General features: G+C 40.6%; 1 protein-coding gene across 1 annotated transcript in view; it reads right to left on the bottom strand.

Moving 5' to 3' along the window:
• ADCY5 (adenylate cyclase 5) overlaps positions 1–24,264 on the bottom strand; it is a 222,001-nt gene that overhangs the window by 26,769 nt on the left and 170,968 nt on the right. The window contains exons 8-10 of the mRNA XM_009471999.2: positions 18,702–18,842; positions 5,591–5,613; positions 845–989 (exon numbers count right to left, since the gene is read on the bottom strand). Coding sequence (XP_009470274.2) covers positions 845–989; positions 5,591–5,613; positions 18,702–18,842 — 309 coding nt within the window. The remainder of the gene's footprint in view (positions 1–844; positions 990–5,590; positions 5,614–18,701; positions 18,843–24,264) is intronic.

Consider the following 24,264-nt stretch of genomic DNA (forward strand, 5'->3'; position numbering starts at 1 on the left):
GAATGATGAGTTTAACCTGAAGACCACTCAAGTATACCAAGGATCTGTCCTTGGATAAAGAAAAAGAAAAAAGATTACTTTAACTTTGGGCTATTAAAAACAGCAGTTTATATAGTACCCTTAATAAAAGCATCTGGGTACCTCTGGACTCAACTGAATGGAACTTTGCAGCCATCTAGAGCTGATGTTGTCTCTGTTATACAGACAGAGAAATTGGAAGGATCTTTGCCACACAACAATGATATCTGAAACAAAATCAGGAAGCAATCAGCCATTTGGGAACCCTAAGTCTGTTACTCCTCTTTCTCACATTTGTGAGACAGAGAACTCTACTTATTGCTTAAAATGGGTTCCCAAAAATGACCAGAGCACGAATTGCATCCCAATGAAGCTTAGTAGAACCTGGGGCTCCCTGGGGATGCAAAGGGCAGAGTAAAGCCCCTCCAGAGGCGATTCGGAGCTCAGGCAGGCTGAAGCGGGTTTCACCAGTGATTTGAGGGAGAAAAGAGGTGACCGCAATCTTAGTTTGGATGGCTCAAGGTCAGAGACACAAATCTGGTTTATTCTGGATTCCCTTTACAGCTCATCATTGTATATTCACGTGTGTCTGACAGAAATGGCTTGGTTTTCCTGCCCAGTGCTCCCTTCAGATGACTGTGGCTTTCTAGGGACATGGATACTAAGGTTTTCATGAAGAAGCATGGATTTTTTAACATCACAATCCCACCTCCAACACCTAAAACCTAGCTTTACCTATAGATATAAAAGCTTGACCTTATGCACAAGTATTAAAACTCACAACAAGCTTGACTGACACATTGCAATGATTTTTAGACAACATTACCTTTTTCTCCAAGTCAGGCTCCCTGAATGTTAAGAGGAACTTGCGCACGTGCTCGGAGCGTAACCGGTCAATACTTCTGGCATCGATGGCACGGCCCAGAAACTCATCCACTTCATCTTCTGGGTTCATACTTTCCTGTGTATTCCTGAGGATATCACAAAAAGGGAGCATAAGAGGACAAGATAATTTCCCCCTCCTCACCATATGTTATCATTTCACTGTATAACAAGCTGGAGGTTAACGGCATTTTGCTTATGACAGCTTCAAGTTGGAAAACGGATTATGAGCTGAGAGGAAAATGATATCAGCTCTAAAGCTCATTGCCAGTCCTGAGTCCACCAGTGAAAGGATTTGATTTACTTGCCCTTTTTCAATACTACATCCATCTGTTTTCTTGCCTTGCAGTCTCTTTATCGTCCTTCATTCTCTAAAATTGGTCAGTACTCTCTTTCCACTAGTCCTCTGACTTATTCTTCCCTGTGCTGCCGTGCTGTTGTAGCTGTTAGTGCCTGAACTGGCAAAATGATTTATGTAACCAGTCATATTTCTTGCTTCCCAATAATAATTTCTGAAAAGATTTCTGTGAAAATTTCTGAACTTGAACAATTCTCCATTTTTGAGAAAAAATTGTCCACAGAATGAACATGTGGGGAAAAAAATGTGGCCTGACACCCCACTGCCTCCCCTTCATGCAGTTATTTATGAGCATAAAGCATGAGACAAAATTTTCTGTTTACAAGATATTTACTTAACTCAAGGAAAGGTTGCAAAAGAAAAAAGTAGCAAAAGAAAAAAATAATACAAATTAGGTTCTGCTTTCTAAATATGTGGAACAAGACTTCTAAATTGCTTATAAACTTTAGTATCAGTGTGTTTGTGATGCTCAGCTACAGCTTCAGAAAAATGAGGCTGATTTTCAAAAACTGTTGAAAAAGATAACACTGAAAACTTAATCAACCTGAGGCATTTTGCACTGAGGATCAGGAAACCTGAAGCACCTCCCCAAACTCTCTAGTTATTTTTAAAACCTAACAGGATTTTAATGACTTGATGCTGTCACTTTAATGGCCTGCTTTAAAACTAGCTATAGGCAGAAATTAAAAGCTAATCCTCTAGTGCTGTTTTTCTGCTCTGCTTGCATGATTGCCAAGGTTATCCATGGGATATGCCAATAGTTATCCATTGGATTACACCCTCCACTTGCACTGGGGCATATTCCAGTGGATAACCGTTTCTATGTGCAAACCCCGTGATGGGACAGCAACTCACGGCTCCTGTTGTGTGACCTTCACCTTAGGCACTCTGGACAAAAAATTCCGAGGTCTGACAAGCATGAGGGAAAGCTACACTGCTTTATTTTCTTGGTTTTATTTGTACTGCATAACAGTGCATAATGCACAAACGCTGTGTTGCAGCCAGCAGGCCCCTACAGATATGACTGTGCTGTAGAGCGGACACTGCTCAAAGCAGCTTAAAGACCAGAGTGTGACTCTGTTTTAAAAGTTAAAGGTCTCTTCCCAAAAGAAAGGCTCTCCAAAAGCTTTCTGCAAAACTGGACCAGATTTCAAGACCCCTCTGTACCCCAACTCTACCATGTACCTCTTGCCAAGAGAAAAATAAATTGGGTCCATCTACTTATTTCCATTCCAACTCCCTTCGCCCCAGCCAGCGAGTTCAATGTGTTCACACCTCAGCTGGGTCATGACGACACACCATCTATTTAGTAACCATATGGCAATTGCAAACCTAGTTTGTCTAAGGTCTTATCTGTATTTTAGACAATATTTCAGTAGGGTTGGGGAAAAGAAGTTTTTATTTTGGGGCTCTAGAGTTATTTAATTCCTTGAACTTCATTTATTCCACTTTGAAATTAAAAGTGGTTTTGTCCCTGGAAGGACAGGACATTTCGTTTACTTCTAGATACTTCCTTAGGGGAAACACATCTGCTTGAGCATTCAAGACAATGCTGCTTATTTTCATTCAGTCCCCACAATGTCTTCTGGACTCATAAAAATGAGCAAGGAAATCATTAGGCTTTGTATTTACAGAATGTCTTCCAAGATCCTGTAAGTTATTTACACATTTGGGTCATTCACATTTAGTCATTTCATACCACGTATGAAAGATGCAATACATTTTCCCCTAGAACTGAAGCAAAAGAGTCGGCTCAGCATCTTGGCGAACCTCAGTTAAATTTCAAGTTCGAGTCTAAAAGCGTCACTCAGGAAGACACGGAGAGAAGAAACTGCCTGCCTGGGCTTTGGCCTCGGCGGCTTCCAGTTTTGTAATAGGTCATTATACTGCTGAGAGTATCTCTAATACTACAATAACTTCTGTGGTTGCAGATTGTGTAGAAATACCCCTGCAGGTTTTAAATTGCCTTGCTGGGATATTTGCCGTGAAGCAGCCACCTTCACGTAGACTGCAGGGAAGCTTAGTCACCTTGCATATACCTAGCTGCTCGGGTGACTTTCACAGCCAGTTGCACCCCAACTAAGTAACCATACAGCAAGTTTGGGTACATTTGCATAAATGCAATTTTAAATTCTCCCCCTACTAAGGAATGCCCTGGAGGCAGTGTCTGTAAGTCAGAGCTGAGGTACTGCCACAGACTAATGAAATTCATATGTGAAAATACTTATTGATATATTGATTGTGTGTGTGTGGAGGGAAACCAAGGATTTCAGGCCACCATGAAACTTCCAGGAACACCTCTTAAAAGTACTGCTGAGATTTCTCCAAATGCAGCCAACAGAAAATTGTTGCAAGGGACAGAAACAGCATGAACAGAGCTTGGAGCAACTTTTGCACTCTACTTGCAAATGTGAAAGCTAGCAATTAACCCAGAGATGCTGGCTTCAGAGTAATCCAAAAATGTTCTGCTGATTTAATTACTTTCTGCAAATGAAGAGTGTGACCACTGCCAAAACTACATGCATGCCATAATTTCAAATGTCTCATGCCTAGATTCTAGAACTAAATCTGCATTTAGGCACTTAAGCGTTGGGTCCTGTTTTCCAAGATGTATGGTGCCTGTGTCTTCCTTTGCTGTAAGAGAAAAGTATTGCTGCTCAGCGTTTCTGCATGTGAAGGCACTAGGTTGAGTGCTTGACATGGTTTAGGTACCTGATTTTAACCAATATCACCATGAACATTTTCTGCTAGAGAATTTTTTTGGCTGAATCTTTGTTCTTGAGTTAAACAGATTTCTGGATCAAGAGAATCTGAGGTAAGTAGTAGCTACTTTTGGTGCTGAGCAGAAATGCAAAAATCCTGCAATCTGTATAATAAGATGGTGTCATACTGAATCAGTACTCTGACTAAATACACAGCTCTTAGCTATTGGCCGTAACAGCTCAAGTAACCTTTTCAAACTATAGGACAGAGGAGAGACATTATGGTCCTTGGAGCAACAGTGGAGATGCCTTTCCTCGCCAGCTGGGTGACTATTGTGCACCAACACTGAGGCAGCTCAAGTTATGTTTTCTTGCACAAACTATGAGGAGAGATGCTATTTCATGAGGGATACTTAAAATTTCTGTATTCCTAAGAATTATTTTGTTGTAATCTGTTAGCTCTTTTCTGTCCAAAGTATATCTAACATCCACTGAGTTCCCAGCAGCCATGGATGCAACAAGAAACCCTGGTGACTCCCCCTAGACACCTTGTCACATCAGTGAAACGTCCCAGGGCGCACAGAGCTAAATGTTATGAAAATCAGGTTTGCAGTGAAGGGCAAGGGAAGGAGAGAATGATTCTTAATATTGCCATGTTCAAACTTATCGCTTCCCTTTACTTTTAGGGAGTTGCTCTCAATGCTCAATCACCATAACGTGAATTTTCCCAAAGCCAGATGCTGAGGGCCCACAGAAGCATTTAGCTGTCCCAGCTCACAGAGGTCTGCTTAGTCTTGACCAGCATGATAAGGAGCAACAGCAACATATTTTAGGGATCAGTCTCCTCTACTGTCACCTATCTTGCTCTAAGCAAGCTTACAATTAACGCCATTCAGTAGGACCTAATGTGAAATTATTCCAAGCACCTTCAGTACAGGGAATGCTTTTGTTATGTCCAGCTGTAGAAGTTAAAAAGTGAACACAGTTGGTTTTTTTTTTTCTCCAAAAGCAATTTTTCAAAATACCACTCTTGTTAAACTGCTATTTTAACCAATTCTTTTTTAAAGTTCTATATGAAAAAAAAAGAAAATGCTGCTTTAATGTGGCTGTCTTTTAGAGCATGTAAATTTGAATTTACTTTTTCAAATAAGCTGTCATTTCTGAGTTCATTTTTATATATAGAAACAAGTAATATGTAATAATGAGTAATATAAAATATATACAAATAAACTCAGAAACTACATCTATATTTCAATACACATATAAATTTTTCTTATTGGAGATGTTCAACACTTAGACATACTTTACAGAAAGATTTTGTTCTTGGGATATTTTCAAAGCAGCAAATAGCGAAGAATATTGGGGGCAAGGGGAAGAGCAGCCAAAGCATTTTAATTACAAAAGCAAGTCAGAACCACACAAACGAATAAATGTTTTGAGGGCAGCGGCAGTTCTGAATGCACATCAGTCAATCCCATGCCCTCGGCTGGCTGTCCCTCCAGGAGAAACCTCTGGGGAGTCCAGGCATTATTCTTGGCTGCTGGGCATTAATTTTTGTCTTTTTTTAATATGAGAAAAAAATCCCAAATGTGCAAACATAACAGTGTATGACAGAAGTAACTTTGCTTACTTGTCCTTGGGGTCCTCAAAACCCTGAAAGAAAGGAAAAGGACACAAGGGTTAGGAAACAGGCTGACCTTGAGAACACAAAGTATCCTGAGAACAGCATTTCGCAGAGGAGTTTTCAGGGCACTCATTTGTTAGGTGTGGATGGATAGCCTTACCCACCCACACCAATATTTTGTGCTGCCATATCACCAGGCAGGCAGAGCAGTTTTAGAAAAACACATGCCTTAGATATAAATTTATGGAAGTGAAGACAAGGGAAACGCTTCAGCTGGCTGCTGGCATGCTTTACTTCAGGTGTCTTCTTTTTTGCACTCACCGTTACAAATGATACAATGGAAATTGTGCTGATAACTGAGGACGTGTTTTACTTGAAACAAAACTCAGAATGATAACATAGGTCAACTATTGTATTCAACAAGGTTGCACCTCTTTATGTCAGGGCTTGGCTAGGGGAGCTGGATGCATTTTGGTTTTCATCTCTTCAGGAGGAAGCTCAAGGGGTCTCCTTCCTTCTCCCCTCACTGCATGCACGCACGCACAAAACATGTTTTCCTGAGTAAGATTTCAGGAATTATTTATAATGTTTGTAATAGCCAAAATGTTCATAATTGCTTCGGGACCACCCAAACTGAGTAAGTGTATGTACTTATGGGTCATCCATAGTTTAAGTGGCTAGAAGGCCTCAGAGAAAAATAGGTACGGAGGCATAATTTTATATGTTTAGCATTAACATATCTAATAGACCAAATTGCATCAAAATGGCCATTTTGCATGGGCTGAGACAAAATCTGCCCTCTGACATCTTGGCTTAAATTTAACTGAAGTCAAGAAAAGTTGTATGTTTGACAAGTAGGGTCAAATACTCAGGCACAGAGTTTGTACCCTGTGTTCCAAAACATAAAACAAATGTAGCTGGGAGATAGGAAGAATTCCTTTTGTTTTCCTCCCAGAGACCTCAAGCCAAAACTGCTCAGAGCATGTGAGGATATTCCAGCTGCTGGATCTGCAGCCGCTACCAGGCTGGGGGCAGCAAACTGAGATCCGTCCTGACTGTAAAAAAGTAAAAATCTTTGGGCAAAAGTCTTCCCACAGCCACCTTGTCCAACACCATCAGAAATAAGAACATTGACCAGATACTAAACGACAACAGATTTTGCCCTTGCAACTAGTTAGCAATGTCACGACACGGTGAGAGGCAGAAGTAAAGCCAACACAGTCTCCCTGAACAGCATCAGCTTTGCAAGAGGGAAAAAGTGGGTTTTGTCACTCAGGTCAACAGCCAGGACTGTGATTCACTGTGACAGCAATTTCCATTTTTACATACTCCATTTCAGACTTAAACCACATTTCAAAATAGAAACTGCAACTCCAACTTAACCCATCAGAAATTCAGATAAAGGAAGTCTCTCGGTCCCATGTAACAACCACCAGCAGATCCAGTGGGAAGAAGGAAATAGTAATGTTGATTCAAACTTAGCATGTCAAGTTATCCAAGCCAAAAAAAACATGTACTTTTTGATTTCCTATTAAAGAGTGATGAAGCGATCATTCAACTTTTTGTTGTGTGGCTTTTTTTTCCCCTTTGCTTAATCATTTTCCAGTTGTCAGGAATATCTGATTGACTTATTTATTTATCCTCTAAGCAATGATACAACACAGTGCCAAAACCGAAAGCTCACTGATTAATCATGGAGACAAAATGCTCACTAATTTGTCTGGTGTCATAGTCAGTTAGGCTGAAAAAAAAAGAAAATCAGCTGAACATGAATAGCTACCAGCTAAGAAATAAGGGGAGGGAACTGATGAGAAAACAGCCAGTACTCGCTTATTAGATAGACATCAAGTTCACATTTTCAAGCTTAGCCACATGGGAACTGGATGACTGACTGCAGTGGGAGAGTCCCCTAAAATGGTCTGATTTTCACGGACAGCTGCGTAACCATTTATCCCACTGAAATCCTGAAACTAAACACAGATCTCACACTCCAGCCTCCTAGCTGCACAAGTTTAAGGATACAGGCCAACCAGGTCAAGTTACCAAAACACCTCAGCAAGCATATCCTCAAAAAATTCCCCAATCTTTCAAGCATGGAAAAATACATAGGCTGCATATTTAACTGGACACTTACATGGGTGATCACTTGATCAACATGGAATTTGATTCTCCCCTGCTTCTCTCCCCCAGCAAAACTGTTACAAGGAAAGTCTCTAAAATAATATGGAATTAATTGATCTAGGTTTTCAATTTAAAATACTAAATTGTGCTTGAAACCCTGGAAATTATTCATGCTGGTAACTCAAATTAAATTGGTGTTTCAAAATTAAAAACTCAAAAAAGGCATATTTCAGGTAAAGCAAAAAAGGAAAAGATTATTACATTTTCTTTCCTGGATCTTCATTTAACGAGGCTAAATATTTAAGAGTGACTTGAACTTTAATTAGAGAGAATCAGCTTAAAATTAAATGTAGTAGGAACCTCTTTAAGTTAAGCAAATTAAATGATTCACTTCAAATGTTCCCATTTCACATGAAAGATTCTTCAAGCAGAACTGCCAAAAATGGAATTGTTATGAAGAAAGGTCTGCAGGACTATTTTAGGAAAAAACCCCTCAAACACAGCTTCTTAAAACTGTCCATTTATTACAGGAGATCCTTCTTATTTGCACTAAAAGACTTCGCCAGGATACAGAACAAATATACCTCTAGGATCTGGCTGTGACCAGAGATTTTCTTCCCTATCCACTAAAGCGTCCATGTCTCAATCACATACCAAGAAGCCTTTTAAGTGGAGGAGATGATTGCACGCACAGGCTCACGCTGCTCGCCCTGTGTTGGGTTGGGTTGGAAATTTGCCCCTGGGTTTTGGTTGATGTGTTTTCGCCTCCTCCTCCTTCGTGGGCATGCTCGGTCCATTGAAAAGCCTGCACTTGAATTATTTCCTTCCCCCTGCGTGAGGCTTGGGCACTAATGACACATTGGTCTTTTTAATTCTCCGCAGCTGGCAAATAGTTCAGTTTCTTTAGGAGTCAGATGCTTTGCTCCAATTAAAGCCCTTTGACTCAGCATAAGGCTGCTCGCATGAATTGCAATGGTCTGTGTTACACATGGGATAAACACTAAGCACAATCAATCCTCCAGAAATACGGTCTACATGGATTTGCCTTCATTCCTAAAGGACTAACACACTCCTGATCTAGTAGACAAATTTCCAAGCTCAAGCAGGAAAATGAAATAACGGGGGCTGCTACTGTGAGCGTGCCTATAAAGCCACAACCAGCATAGCTGATCTCACCTGTCTGTGTGCACCGCTGGAGGCTGGGTAGCTGGGCTGGGGCTGTACCCAGCCTGCTCGGGTACAGAGCAGGTTTTGAGCGGCACAAAGATATGTCAAGATTGGCATTTCTGCAAACACACATACAGAAATCTGAACTCCCAGAAAAAATCGCCAATAAAAATGAGGTGCCTATCATTTAGGAGAGGGGGAGAAAGGGGGGTAGGAAGAGAAGGAGCCAGTTCCTGGAGTTAAGTATATAAATCCCCTCTTGACTGCTTATGGATTTGTGCCCAGCAGACTGAAGCAGTGCCAATGGCTTTCTAGGGTACTGAGAACAAAAGGCTGGGAATTGTCAGCAGGGATGAAAATGGCAAAAGTGGTGATGGCTACAAGAATCAGACAGATAGCAGTTCACAGGAGTTCAAGAATAGCTCCATAATCGTGATGATGAAGTAGCCCTCGTTAAGGCCACAATTCCTTTTCTGTAGAAGGGAGCATAAGGCATGAGATCGGTCTTATTGCAGTGCAGTACTAATGGACTGCTGCATATAGGATCTCATGCAATTTTTATTCAGTCTCATTTTAAATATCCCTGATACTGGAGTTTTTCCCCTTCCCCCGGGAGGCTGCATTATTCTGCCATCAGATTGCAAATGTAAAGGTAATAGCATTTAATAATTGCTCTGAGACTAATACAGTTCTCTCTCTGACTTCAGGAATATTAACCCAAACTTAGCTGAATCAGCTCCCTTAAAGGCGCTAGTACCTACCAAAGAACAGTCCTGCTCTTTCTTCTTTTCTACACGAGATTTTTAAAGAAAGTATTTTTTATAGCACTTACTTTTAATGACCATCCTCAGTGGGAGTAGACATGTGCAGGAGGAAAAAAAGAGGGAATGTTATATTACTGCATCTGTCCCTAAGGCTTACTATTTTATGGGGGATATTTTATGAATATATATTGTGCTAAAAGCTCATATGACTGCCATCTCTCTGCTTGACTTCTAAATTAACTAAGCCCTTTTCTTTGAAGATTAAAACTGATTCCTTAAATAGAATGATAAAGCGTGTCAAAGCCATGACAAGCTGACTGCTATACGATAATGCTTCAAATCAAGCACCATTAGAAATAATAATTCTAACTTTGAGAACATTAGGTGCAATTATTAACATATTGTAAATATGCAAAGAGAAGTGGAATAGACTTCACATCCTTTTAACTGTTCATTTAGCTCCAAAAATAAGACAGTAGAGAGGCTGATGAACTCTATGACCTTCTTAATGGCAACGTGGCTGGGAAGCATGGATTCCACCTTAAAAACTTCACTGGCAACTCTAGCAAAGATTGTAAGAGCAAAAATGACAGAGAAACTAATTATTTTTTTCCCCCTTTTTTCAGCTCTAGAACAAAGTTGAAATGAGACTTACATGATGTTAAAGCAGAAATCAAAAGAACTTTAGACTTAGTGACAAAATGAGCTTTGTAAGAGGTCAGGCCAACTTGCAAAGGTGCTTCACAGAGACAGTGACCATGGAAAACAGAAAAGGAGAGTGACAGGCTGAGAGTGGATGTAGTTAAAAACAAACCTGGTTTGGCCTCACCGCAAAACTAATTATTCACATCTGTTTTCAGCAGTGTTATACATTCTGCTTTTGTCCCTGTGGTCAACAAGACAAGGCTATGAAGATAGATGCTGTCAGGTGTAAAAGCATAAACAAAACTGAAGGACTTCAAAGCACTCAAGCCAGAAAAAACGCAGTTTCTGTACCAGAGTCCAGAAAGAACTGGCACAGAAAATCCTAAGCCTGTTAGGAAGGATATTTAACAAGTATCTAAGTGCAGAACAACAAACTGGCAGAAAACCAGTTTATGAAACAGATTATATGACGAGTGTGTCTGCTATAGCTGGAACACAGACTAATGAGCTCCAAAAAGGAAAGCTGAAGTGCTCCCTTTCTGCAGCCCACCCCACTTGATAAATAGACTTTCATTCCTCTGCACTGCTCACAGATGGTAAAACCCTCTACTTTGTTCTCCTCAAAATGATTTCGTACACAGCCCCCAGCTGGTAGACCGGACCTGGCCAAACCCATGAATTTATTTGGCCCATCAGATTTATATCTATAGAACATAAGTGGTTGCTTTTGAAATAGGTTTTTCCCCTTACTTTTAACTTCTGGCTCTGAACTCACACCTCTGAGAAGTGCAGGTTGCTCACAATTCCCAGTTTTCTGTGAACTCTGAATCCAAATTTCTTCAGTTCAAAGGTCATGTTTTCAAGTGGAATGGTATGTCGTTCTGCACCTCACTTGTGAACAGTTACCAGAACTTGCAAAACAGAAAAAGACATAAAAATAGGTAGTCCTAGAAATGCTCTGAATCAGTTCCTGGCTCCCTCATCTCTGTCCTTTCATCTCTACACTCCAAACAGTGATGAACAGAAAAAAATTCTACAGAAACTACTGTCAAACAGCCTTCTAATCAGATGCAGACAGATTGAATCCAAGCCTAACCAGCCTTAATTGAAATCGCCCACTGGCGCTGGCCGGAGCTGCTCACCCTCTCTGAAAACCAGACCCAAACCTGCTGACCTCCATCCTTTTGTCATTAAAGCTTACTGTCTGCTTTAGGAAGCTCTGGAAATCATTCTGGTAAGCGCCACAACTCCACCTCTGATATCCACCTGTGCAACGCTGCCACGAACATCAGAGGAAATGTTTCTGTGAATAAAGGGGAATTGGTATCTTTATTTCTGTAGGCTTAATTTAGTCCCACTCAGAAACTGTCCGACACTTTTTAGTAGTGTCTTGATCCAAACCACCTTTTCCCATATGACTACAATTTACTCTAGAAAAGGGTATTGCATGGTGGAAAAATTATCAGTGCAAGATGTCCAAGCAACTATTAAACTCTACCTAAGTTTCACAAAAGCCAGCTGCAGATCAGCTGTTGCATCTCACTGACTCTCATTCCTCTTTTAAAGAATTTAATAAAGGATGATTGCAAGCCCTTATCAACTAGAATAAAAGTTAGGTTTGCAAATGAGGATACAAAACTGTATGAAACCTCTGACAAATTGAGCAATATACAATGTTTTATATGGCTCCCACTCATTTATATGAGATCACACAGAACATGTGAATCAGGCAAATCCTCTTTTCAGAAGCACCAAAGCAATTATACAGCATAACTGCAGGATAGGATTCCTCCCCTTTCTGTTTGTGAGCTATCTAAACCAAATTGCCCATATAAAACCCAGACTAGACTAACAATTTCCTCCCAGGTCTATAGCAATATGTGGAGATTACAGCAGAAAGGATTGCTCGAGGGTTTCTCCCTGCTTGATTATGTGTTCAGGGGATTCTGCATACTACAATAGCAGCAAAAAAATAATGGATCAAATTCTTCTCCATTGGGTGCCCCTGTCCAGCTCCGCTGATGTCAATGTTGCTATTACCAGATTTGGCAGATGATTGCTGGAAAAGAGGATAATGGTGACCTTCAGTTAAATGAAACCTTTAGAAGGAGGGTGAACCCTCAGTGCCTCATTCACGGACTCAAATCCACTTCTCTCTGATGGGGCTGCACTATTGACCGAGGAAAACTTGCCCGACTGAGTTTTATTTTCATTTTTTAATCATTTCTGATGTTTAAGCGGTAGAGCTGGCACAGAATCAGCTCTAGCATCTGTTCCTCTGATGCACCTGTTCCCCAATTTTGATTTCCGAGTAACAAGAAAATCTATTGTACGGGCAACTCAGAGACATAAAGGGAGGAAGTGAGCTGTATTGGCGATGCAACACGCAGAAAATTGTTTGATTTAGGACAGGGTGAATAGGACAAAGAATTATATTTTATGGTTGAATGCCCAGGCTTGTAGATGAGTGTTGTTTCATTAGAAAGTAAACACCAAGCAATCAAATATCATGTAGAAGACTGTGCAGAGCTCTGAGCAGCGCCGCAAGGAATCAGGCAGTGCCTACCTGAAAGAAGAGCTTGCTCTTTATTGCACTGGCCATATCCAGGATGCATTTTTATAACCTTGTCTCACATTTTTAGCATCTGCATGCAGTCATATTTCCTACACGTGTATAATCCCTATTTGATTTTATTGCCGTTTTTACTTTGTAACTAACATTGACATCATACACAATTTCATTGCAAATTAAATGCTTCTTTACTTGTACTCAGACTCATGACAGCAGCACGGTCAGACTGAAATCAGTAGCAGATCTTGAGGGTTTCCTCTTTCTGTTCCTAAACTTCCTAATGTTAAACCTTTCCAGCAGCTGAAAAAATAAAAGGAAATCTGCCAGGCATCTACAACCGGGCTCAGTAACCACGTTAGCTACTCTGCTCACATTTGATTATAAGGACTCAGAGGTACCCGTTTCTAAGAGCTAAGCTGCTCAGTCCTACTAGCCAGTGTAAAATAAATATAATAGCTGTACGGCAGCCTTAAGACCCAACAGCGGGACTTTCCACAGCTGAGTAGATCTCATGACACAAGTAATGCTTTTTTTTTTGGAAGCCAGACAGCATTAGGCTGTGTCAAGTCTGGTTGTAAGACCTCAAAAATGACCAACGTCTTCTGGGCAGCACTACTAAAACCTCAGTAGGAGTTCTGGGTTCAGTGCGGGCGCTGCCTCTTATTGATGAAAAGGCAAGCGCTCAGAGGGGAACAAGAACAACCACTGGGCTGGAAAGCACCAACTAGGGAACAAACTCGATGAGGGAATCAGAGCTGTGCAGAGACATGGTAATAGTCTTCAAATACAGAGAAGAGAACTGTAAAGGAGAGAAAATTAAACTGTCCTCTAGCTACTGTGAATAGCTCACACAGCACCGTGTTTTAAAATTGAAGTGAGGGAATATGAAGTGAAACGTTAAGAAAAATAATCAAACTGTTGAAAAGGATGCCCGGCAAGACTGTGAGATTTCCATCCGTTGAGGTTTTTAAACAAGAGCTAGAGAAATATCTGTCAGAAACGTTGCTCCTGTATAAGGGGGAAGATTGATGCCTTGAAGTTCTGTGCAGCCTAGATTGGAAACGTCGTAACATCTTTAAATCTATCTCATATAATTCTTATATTCTTTAGTCCCTATAAATTCTCCTAATACAGACTTTTTTATGTTATTGTTCTGTATTTGCAAAGGATTTTGTGATGCCCCTCCAGACTGAAAAGCCCTGAATAAAATAAATAAAATGCTTTCAGGAAAATCAGGAATTCCACAAGCTTCTTATACAGCCTGTTCCTTGCATCTAAGCTTTTTTTAACTTAGATCATCCTTGCAGCAAATTAAGATGATTGTTTTTAATCTTGCCCTTTGCAATCATGGAGAATGATTTATCATTATTTTCTGTCCTCACAAACCTTCATGTATTTGAAGACTTTTGTTTCTGATCAGTCTTCTCCCTTCTAGACTAAACAAACCCAACGCTTCAACACTTCTTCATAGGTCACACTATTGAAACTCTCCTAATTTGTAATTTTCTCCACTGGACTATCTCCAATTCATCCACATTCTCCTAAAGGATTGTAATCCCAAACTGGATGTGGTTTTCCAGCTATGACCTTAATAATCCTGAGCAGGGTAAAGGATGCAAGAGAATCATTTGTCATCTAGAACAGCCCTGTAATTTTGGAAGTTATCAACATTTGCCTTTTTATCGCTGTTTACAACAAACCTCTTTCAGTTTACAGTCAACTACAATCCCCAAATTGTTTGGGTTTTTTTAAATAGTAGTTTTGTCTTGCTGATGAAAACTAAGACATGAGTATTATTTCCAGAAGTCTAAAATCCATCAATATTTATAAAAGCACTCCGAAATCTATACTGGGAAAAGTAAAATGTTTCTTAGTGGTGTATAAATATTGTTATAGCTGTAAATATACCTGTACTATAGCTATATTGTTATAGCTATAAATATACCTGTACTCACAAATGCTTTCAAGTCCGTTTATTTTTTACCCTTTGGCAATTAAAAACTGGACCAGAGAGACAGTGGGGAAGACACAGCTGGTGTACGGAGACTTGGCGGAATGCTGCTCCTTTGCATACATCATGAGAAGCACAAAAGTCTGCATTTCCAGAGACACACAGTCACTGGTTCTGGACTGACCACTTTTGTTTAGGAAATAAGAAAACATGCTGTAAAAAGCAATAAAAATAGAAAGCAGCTGTGCTGCTTTTCTGCCGTGCTCTGGCTCTTTTCATACTCTATATACAGTGACAAAGCTGATCCTGTCCAGGCTTCTCTGCCTGCCCAGGGTGAGCAAGGCAGCCCTCCACCTGCTCCACGCCAGCAGCATCACCCTGTCCAACAACACGGGCTCCCAGGGCCAGGGCTGCAGCAGAGGCTGCCAGCTTAGAGCAAGGCTCTTTGCCTTCCCTCGCCATTTGTATCTGATCTTCCTCTGCTGCAAATTTACCAGTTTTTTAGGGGCAGGCACTGACCCAGCAGTGCAACTCAGCACAGTCCCCAGGACCGGCTTTCTCTGGGCAGTGGCTCCACCAGCTAATGGGGATAAGGGTCAGCAATGGGCAACGTCGGTGTCTCCTGCTTGCTGCCTCCCTGGAGGCTCTGCACAGCAAGAAAGGCCACTGCTAAGCAATGGGAGGGGAAAAAGAAGGATTGGGGGCGGTCTGGAAAGCAGACCTGTGCATGAGGGACGCGGAGGGGCTGTTGGGCAGGACGGGATGAGCCAGCACAGTTGCAATCCCAGCTGACTTGGACCCCAGTTTGCTAGGGTAGGAGTAGGAAAATAACTCCAGTTTTCCAGGACATTTGAGATTCTGCTGCATGGACATGTGTAGGATATTTTGTCGTATTTATATGTGTGTGCAAGTGCCTGAATAAACTCCTGTGTGCCCAGGGGAACAACTTAGCCTAGGAGCATCATGGAAAGTCAGCTGGACCCAGCAGAGGCTAAGCTCCAAGCCACACCGTGGAGAGAAGCAGGGACCAAAGACCTCTCCATACCACCGTCCGGGCTGCTCTCCCACACAAACCCCGTCAGGTGCATGGCCAGCGTGCCCTGGCATGGCAGTGTGTTGAAATGCCACGATAAAAGGCGGGGGGGGAGGAAGAGTATATGGCTACCTTTGATACTAATCCGTCTCATCCAGCACTACTGCTAATATAGCCTAAGAATAGAGACAGCTATCAGAGCCAAAGTTCAAAGGCAAGAAAAATGGCTCAAATAATTCTGTTTTCTATTAAATATAATAGTTCCTTCCCAAAAATTCAATTCAGGGAACTTTAATATTCTCTTTCGGGGAATTGTAAGCAGCACCACAAAAAAACCTGCCTCTCTTTTTTCTGGAAATATGGTTGTCTTCATAATGCAAAATGTTCTAAGTTTGTGACAAAAAACTGTGTCCTTTATAACCATCCATATTACTCCCTACACACAATGTATTCATATCTACATATCAATATAATGTAACTGCACATCACTGCAACATTACCTGGCTCCTGCCTGAGGACTATCTCACAGCTACCCTTATAAACACTTGTTTTGAAATTACAGGGCTAAGGAGCTCCAGGTTTTAAAGAGAAAGACAATGATGTTGCACTGCCTGCCTTTGGCATACTACTTTGATTAATCCAACCTTACATGTTCACAGTTTCCAAGAAAAAAGGCTACATATAATTACATGCAAGAGGTCCGGGGGAAAGGTGGGTGATGTGGAACAAAGAGCACATTTTCAGGAGCTTTGAAAGCTGGTGCAGTTTACCGAGATCAATGACATGTCATCCCAGAGGAGCACCGAAAAAAGCCTTTGTAGTTCTGCTCCCCTTCTGTCTATCTGTATTTTGTATTTCTAAGCAGGCAGTTTGCTGACAGTGTGCATGTGCATGCAGCCAGTGTGCACTCTGCATGCATTTAAGCACACATAGCATCCCTGTAACACAATGTCAGAGATTACAGACAAAGTACTGTGCCAAGCTGGGTGGCATAAAGAAATGCATATTTAAATTAGAAGTTAACACAGAGAGAAGGAGTTGAGACAGGAGATGGAGAAATTGTTCTTATGATCTAATCAATAAAATGCCCATCTAGGAGATATTAAAATGGTCTCTAGGCCATGGAGAGCAGCATGTTTTCATTTTCACTAATGCATCTCAAACATAAAGCAGTGGGAAATACTGTAAATAACAGATTTTAAAAAACAGTCCCCGAGAACAACAAAAAGTATAGCTGAAAATGATACATCTGAATCAGGCTTAAATTGGTTTTCAAGAAATAGCCTGATGCGTGCAACATCAGCCTCTCAAAAAAGAGCTTAATACAAGAGGCAGTACAGAAGCAGAGGGAGTGGGAAAGATTTTCTGAGCTGCTGAATTTATAAAAAGGTAAATACCATTACAGGGAAAGGTTCGAGATAAGGAGGAGAAAAAAAAAAAGACAAGCTTTTCCTTGAGGGGCAGTGAAGTTTTTAGGACTCAGCTTGATATTTCAATAAATAATTATGTTTTTCCAACTGAACAACCAGCTAGACACGGCAAACTGTAATTAACACCAAGAAGCATAATACCATTTGGCATGCTTACACCTTGTTTCTGAACAGGAGGCTGCAAGAACCCCTTAAAAGCTATTCAAAGAAACTTATAATTATAATTATGTGCTACTGTGATTAGGCTCTTCTAATAATGTCATGCCTATTGAGCGCACCCTATTGAAAAGCCCACATGAAAAATGCACAGTTCCACTGATCTGTATGCTTATGTCAGAAGCCCTCATTTGGAGATCTGAGAAATGAAAGAAACATTACTATGGAGATTAAGAAATTTGGTTTAGCACTGTAAAATAATATTATGATTGAATAATATTAGCACCAACTATTAATAAATGTGCCAGCATTTCCCATTAGAAGACACCATATGCGGTTGCTTATAGCTATGCCAAAAGTTTTAAGCTGTGGGAGTGAATCTCATGTTAAAAAGTTCTTTGAATACTTTAAGGCTTTGATGACCTGGAGCAGAACTTTGACTACGGGCAACAAAGTGGACAACAAATACACACTTTTGACTGTGCATGAAGGGTCAAAACAGCATTAATAAGGTCATAAAGCAATCTGATTATGCATGCAATTATAGAGGTGCTAAATATTGAAGAGCTAATATAATAGAAACTCTTTTTTCCTCATCTTTATTGCTGGAAACAAAGATATCATCTACAACGTTATGCAAAATAAGCCATAAAAGGGCTCTCAGTCCAATTGTGTTGGTAACTGGGTCTTGTTCATTTTAATTTAGAAGGACTGAAAGGTATAAGCAAGAAATGAAGATGCCTGCTACTTTAGGCCAATTAATCCATGTACTCGAGAATGTATTCTCAAGAGTTAAACAGTGGCATGATTCCTGAGGACCCATGAGTATACATGGGCATGTAGCTTATAGAAGGTGAACAGCATCTGTCTGTTATAGTGCAAGCAAGAAACCTTTGCAGGTGCTGAAGTCTGTAATGATCTAGTAGAAATGTATGTCAGCTGCTGCTTGAATGCTTGGGTTACTGAGCAATTTTTGCTGATAATCACATCTTCTCACACAGCCTGGATGAGTTTTCAGAACATGGGACAAGTCAGACAAAAGAGCCTTCTTTGTGCCATTCAGCCTCCTTTTCCCTCTCAAACAACCTTGCGCCTCATCTCACAATCACTCACCTCTAGATGTACCAATTATTATTATTTCTGGAGTCAAAGTAGAATTTACCACCCCCATTTGGAAAACGCCCTCAGGGCTGCAAAAACCTTCAGACAAAGCAGGAAGGGATATATAATGCTGTATTAAGAAGAAAAGAAATTAAGGTCCGTAAAGCAAGGCATTACCATTCTCTTCATCTCCTTGGAGACCTGGTGAGCTCCAAGGTGGTTATAAAAGGGCCGGTCAACACCCCAATGTGGTGGGTTATGGCTGATGGAATTAGCGCGCTGACGGTTCATCTTGGCTATTGTGGCTTTCTCGTCTTTCTGAAATACAAACGAGAGAGAAATGCAGTCTAAATTTTAAAACGTTTACATGGCAGTCATTCTCCAAGCATCTCTCACTTCTGATCTCTCACTCCAGAAGTTGGCTTTGCGCCTCTAACTTTATGAAGTGGCCGCTGACCAGGAGCAGTCCCAGTCCACCGTTTCTTTGTCTTCTCTTTTTTTATAACACTTGCCCCTAAGTGGTGCCCACCATTTCACTCCTTTGCTTGTTTTCAATAACCAGCATAACCTGTGTAAACACAGGGAGCATTCCAAAATGGAGATATCTATTTTATTTTTAGTAAACTGAATCAAACTGAATAATTTCAGGCAGGAAATTGCAGTTCCAAGCTGAGATACTACATAGAATCACAGAATCGTTTAGGATTGAGAAGACCTTTAAGATCATCAAGTCCAACCATTAACCTTGCACTGCCAAGTCCACCACTAAACCTTCCTTGTCCCTAAGCACCTACATAGAGGGTCTTCAAAAAAAAAAAAAAAAAAAAGACTCGTGCATCTGCAAGAGAAACAACACACAGAGCAATCTGGTTGAAGAACAGGAGCCCTGAAGATCCTTGAAGCTATGGGAATAAAGGATGCCTTTCTCTGTAGGTACAAGCAAATCTTTTTCCACGCTTGCAAGAGCATCTTCCTAGACATGCTAAGGAAAGCATGTAAGTCTTGCAAACAACTTAACTGTGTATCTGTTAAAGGTAATGGCATTGCAGAGAGTGACAAAATGGTCTCCTCTACCCTAACTCTAGCTGCAAATTTTATCAGTGACACTAACTTTCCTGAAGTTTGGACAAAGTCTTTGGTTTTGTTATTAGAGCTGGTTTTGAATCTTGGTTGTAATTGGAGCTTACTGCAAAGTTTGCACAGGATCTGTCGGAAAGGTTTCATTCAAGCTCAATGCCAGTTACAAGAGCACAGAAGTGTAGCACGTAACTAGGCTAAACAATGGGCTGTTTAGTTCCTTATTTTGAATATATTCTCTCGCTAAAAAGACAGGCAGGTTTCCACGTGGAATGTGTTCTGCAGAAAGACAGGAGTTTATTGCACAAGATCAAACTCTTTAATCTTCTCTAGCAAGGACTGCACTGGAGACTTGCTCAGTGAGGACTGTGCGATTTACCTGTACTGACTCAGAAGGCAGAGGGGTGGCAATCATTACACCCTTGCTTAAAAGAGACAAACTCTGGAGAGCTTGAAAATTCAGACAGTAGGGATAGCTACAACTTGGCTGTTTATTATTTGAGAGTTTAAACTTTTTCAAGAGAATTACTGCTTCCATGAGATTACTGAAAAAATTAGACATAATAGTTAATTTTGGATTTCAGAAAGTATTCAGACAACTGAATATTTTAAGAAGAAAGCATCAGTTTTTTTAAACTCTAGAATTTCGGTTCAAGTGTTATATGACAATACAGGTAGGTCTGCATCTTTTTTTGCCTGGAGTCTGCTTTGCCTACCTATTTATTCTGATTCCCCATTATTCACTGTAACTTGTACCTGTCAGGAGTTTCTACAATACCTGGTGTTATTTCCATGGTAACCAGAGAGTTAAATGTCAAGTGTTATGCTGCCTTAAATTATTTTTCTTAAAGAAATTTTTGGAAGTCTGCTAAAATTCAGTGCTGGAGAAAGCTGCCTGATTGACAAGCATGGGAAATCATCATCTCTTTTCTTGCAAAGAAGAGACAGCTACGATGACGTTTCCCATGAGACCACAAGCTCACCACATAGGCACCAAACATTCCTGGGAATGCAGTGCTGCAGGCTTCATGGCCACTAGCTGGGGACATGGTGCCACTTGCGACAGGAGCCCTGTGCTGGACACCCAACTGGCCCCGTGACAGTAAGTAGCAGTGGTCACTGCAGCCCCAGGCTGCCACCAAAGATCTTTTCCCACCCAGCCAGGATGACAAGTGTAGGATCACAAGGAAACTCAGTGGGAGCAAACCTAAGGGAGCTGTTAGCTCCCTGGGATGTTTGCGGGGGAGAACCATACGTGCTCCCACATTGCACGCCCCCAGGACAGCAAGTGCCTCCCACGTCGCCTCTTCCCCACACCGAGCCCACCACCGTTTCATCTGCAAGAGCTGAAAACTCCATCACTTGGCATGAGCTGAATTTCACATGAGCAATCATGACAGAGCCACTGGATAACCTCCAGGAGAGCTGCGTTTTAAATGTTTCTAAAAATACTCTAATATGATGTAATGCTGATGTCCAGATTTGAGTTGGTTTGAGGTTTTGTTTTTTAAAAGTCACTGCTCTTTACGGTCTCTGCCATCATTTGTAGCACTTTCTTGTGTCTTTTCAATTATTCAATCTTTTTCATAGTTATGCTTCTTTCTTTTATGATGTGATGCCAGAAAACTGGTAGGAAATACAGTTTCATTATCTCCAAGCAAATATATAATGTTTTCAATAATAGAAATGACACTGTCAATCCATTTTATTACAACTTAGTGAAGGGTTTTCAACCAAAAGCTATCAAAAAACCCAGATGCTGAAACTAGTCTGGGGACCTACAAAAGCAAAGCTATTTGGTTACATTACAAATGCTTTTACATCAAGAGATGATAAAAGATACCTTCAGCAGGTTTCCCCCCATGCATTAGTAGGTTAGAATTTGAGAAAAGCCTTAACGCCAAAAATCCAAGCAGATGTACTAACCCCTCTCAGCCAGTGAATGATCCTTCTACCTGCTGCTGGTGCTGGTGACTCTGAAGCATCACTTGATTAATTTGAAGGGAATAAAAGACCTCATTGTTTATTGATACATCTGGGTTGAGGTAAGAGCGGGACAAATGGGTAAATATATACTTCTGAGATCGTTTCTAACCATGAGGTCAGGCACCATAAATTTTCCATGGCTACATGAACTCTGGCAGTATTTCCCCCCACTCCCTGTAGAAGGTTTCCACTGGATCGTGAACTACATTTCAGCAATATTTCCAATCAGATTAAAACATATATACAAGCATAGTGGATTTTTGGTTTCCCACATTACATACTGTGCTACTATATTATCTTCAACAATAGGACTTTGTTGTTAACATCAATACTTGTTCAAAAACTGTTTTTTCAAACCTGAAATTTTTAAGAGTTGAGCTAATTTATGTTCTGAAAAATCACTTGTTCAGTGGGTGATGATAACAACAAACTCTAAAAACGAAGAATTAGAAGGATCACAGCTCCTCTGTGGAAATTTATGAGGATCGCTCCTCTGTTTCTTCCTGGCTAAGTGACAGCATGAGGACAACCTGCACCCAGAGCTACCTAAGCCATAAAAAGACTGGAAAGAAGAACAAAGTAAATGAAGAGATGATACCTTTCAGTCCTACTCATTACAGGTATTACCAACAGGAGCAGGTGCAAAAGTTTCTGACAACAATGAGTTTTTCAGATTTAAAGTGGCTAAACTCCAGAAAGCTGTTGTGGGAACGTTTCAAATCTAGATTCGCAAAGAGACTGTAAATCTTATTCCCAGAGGTTTTACTGTGTTCCCACCACCAGTTCCCACACACTGAGCTACAGTAATGCTATAGCAAAACTGCAGAAATAGCAAGGATTTTCTTATACTTATCAATTGCATCAAGAATGCCTGTTACTTCTTTAGTGTGTGATAGGATTTTCCAACATATTGATCACTATCAGTGCAACAAAGCAGTGAAATCTGAGCATGGATCAGCCATTTCAGACTCAGCTACATATTATTCTTTACATTGTCTTGAAGTCCTATTGACGTGTGAATGAGATTTCTTGCAGTGCTACATGCTCCAAACCATTGCCTTCATAAATCTACATGAGTGGAACCCTGCTGAGCTGTGATTAAATTTGTTAAATTGAGGAATCATCACATTAGATTGATTGTGTTTTAGGAGAGTCACATGCACAACATTTAAAGCACTACTTTGTTTCTTCAGCTGGATGCAGTTCCAGGACACTATTTAGAAAAGAATGAGAATTGTTTTTCTAGGAGCTATGGCCAAAGTTTTGTTGAGCTGTTTTAAGGCCACCATCAACAATCCTTTCTGAAACTGCTGTGTACCTGCTATTGTTAAAACAAACACCCATGTTTACTGCAATTGAAAGACATTAGAAAAAAATAAACATTTTTTCAGTTTGCCGACTTTGTGCACTCAGCACAGCGTGTTTAGTCAGCAGTATTGCTCATCTGTTGACAGTCACATTTTGTTTCCACTTGTGTTCAAAGCAAAGCATTTCCCCAGACTTCTGACAACGTTGAGGACAATAAAACTAGCTGTAAACCTAATGTGCTGTTAAAATCCTATTCACCTTAAGGTCTGTTCTCCACTCCTCCAAACACATACTTTTCCACCCTTTTCAGAGTAAAGCTTTTATCAATGATTGGAAGTGATGAGAAGAGTAGTCGTGATGGTTCGGGTGAATTAGTGCAGCACCTGATCTCAAAGAAGAGCAGAAAGTTGCGAACAACCACCAAGTGACATGCTCCTATACAAACTCGAGAAACTTGGGCAGCACAAGAACTGGGACTACCGGATACTACAACAATAATTAAACTGAGTGCTCTAAGAACAGCAGGGATGTGACAGGAGAGCAGTAATGACCGGGACAGGCGTTTTCAATAAAATGCAGAAGGACAGATACAAAAGTTGTGGAGGTGGAGGTACAGAGCTGTGTGTTAGCAATGCTACAGTCTGCAGGGTAAACTTAAAAAAAAGTATAACAAGAATAAAACAAAACCACTCTATAGAAGGATAAAGACATTGTACTGAGTAATGCTGGGTAGTTCGCTACAATGCCTCAGGGTTAAGTCTGGGAATCAGTACAGATCTGGGTAACAGTATTAGTAATTCTAGCTGATAATTTGCTGTTTATCTGGAAACACAGACTTTCAGATAAAGAATGAAGATGCAAAGCCAGTAGTGGAGGAAAGACAAAGATCTCCTTGGAGAATTCCTGTATTTTTTCATGCTAAGGTATTAAGTAAGTCCATTAGAAACACGTATCCAAATGAATGAGAAAAATACTGAATAAGGACAGAAGTCACCCTGTGGAAGTCACCCTATATCACGTGAGATAACAGAAACTTAAAAATCTACATTACTCTAGAACTGAAGGAACAGATTATTTCTCTTCAGATAATCACTACTGCCACCGCAGAGGCAAAAGGGAAGAAGGATCATAAGCGAAGGGTTATAAATGGAAAACATGACTAAGCTGGAAGCAAAACTTAAGTGTGATGTGCTGAAGTCAGAAAGACAACCTCCATCCCAGATCTGTGCAAAACTGCCAACTGCAATTTCAGTTCTGGTAACAGATACTTTTAATAACTAGTCAGGGATCATGACACAGAACTTGTAGAGCAGCAAATGCTGGGCTTGGATTAACAGCCTTGAGAGCATCCAAGTTTTTCTAAACAGAA

Source organism: Nipponia nippon, unplaced genomic scaffold (genome assembly GCF_047370975.1).
Source record: "Nipponia nippon isolate SJK-2023a ecotype South Korea unplaced genomic scaffold, ASM4737097v1 scaffold_5, whole genome shotgun sequence".
NCBI lineage: Eukaryota > Metazoa > Chordata > Aves > Pelecaniformes > Threskiornithidae > Nipponia > Nipponia nippon.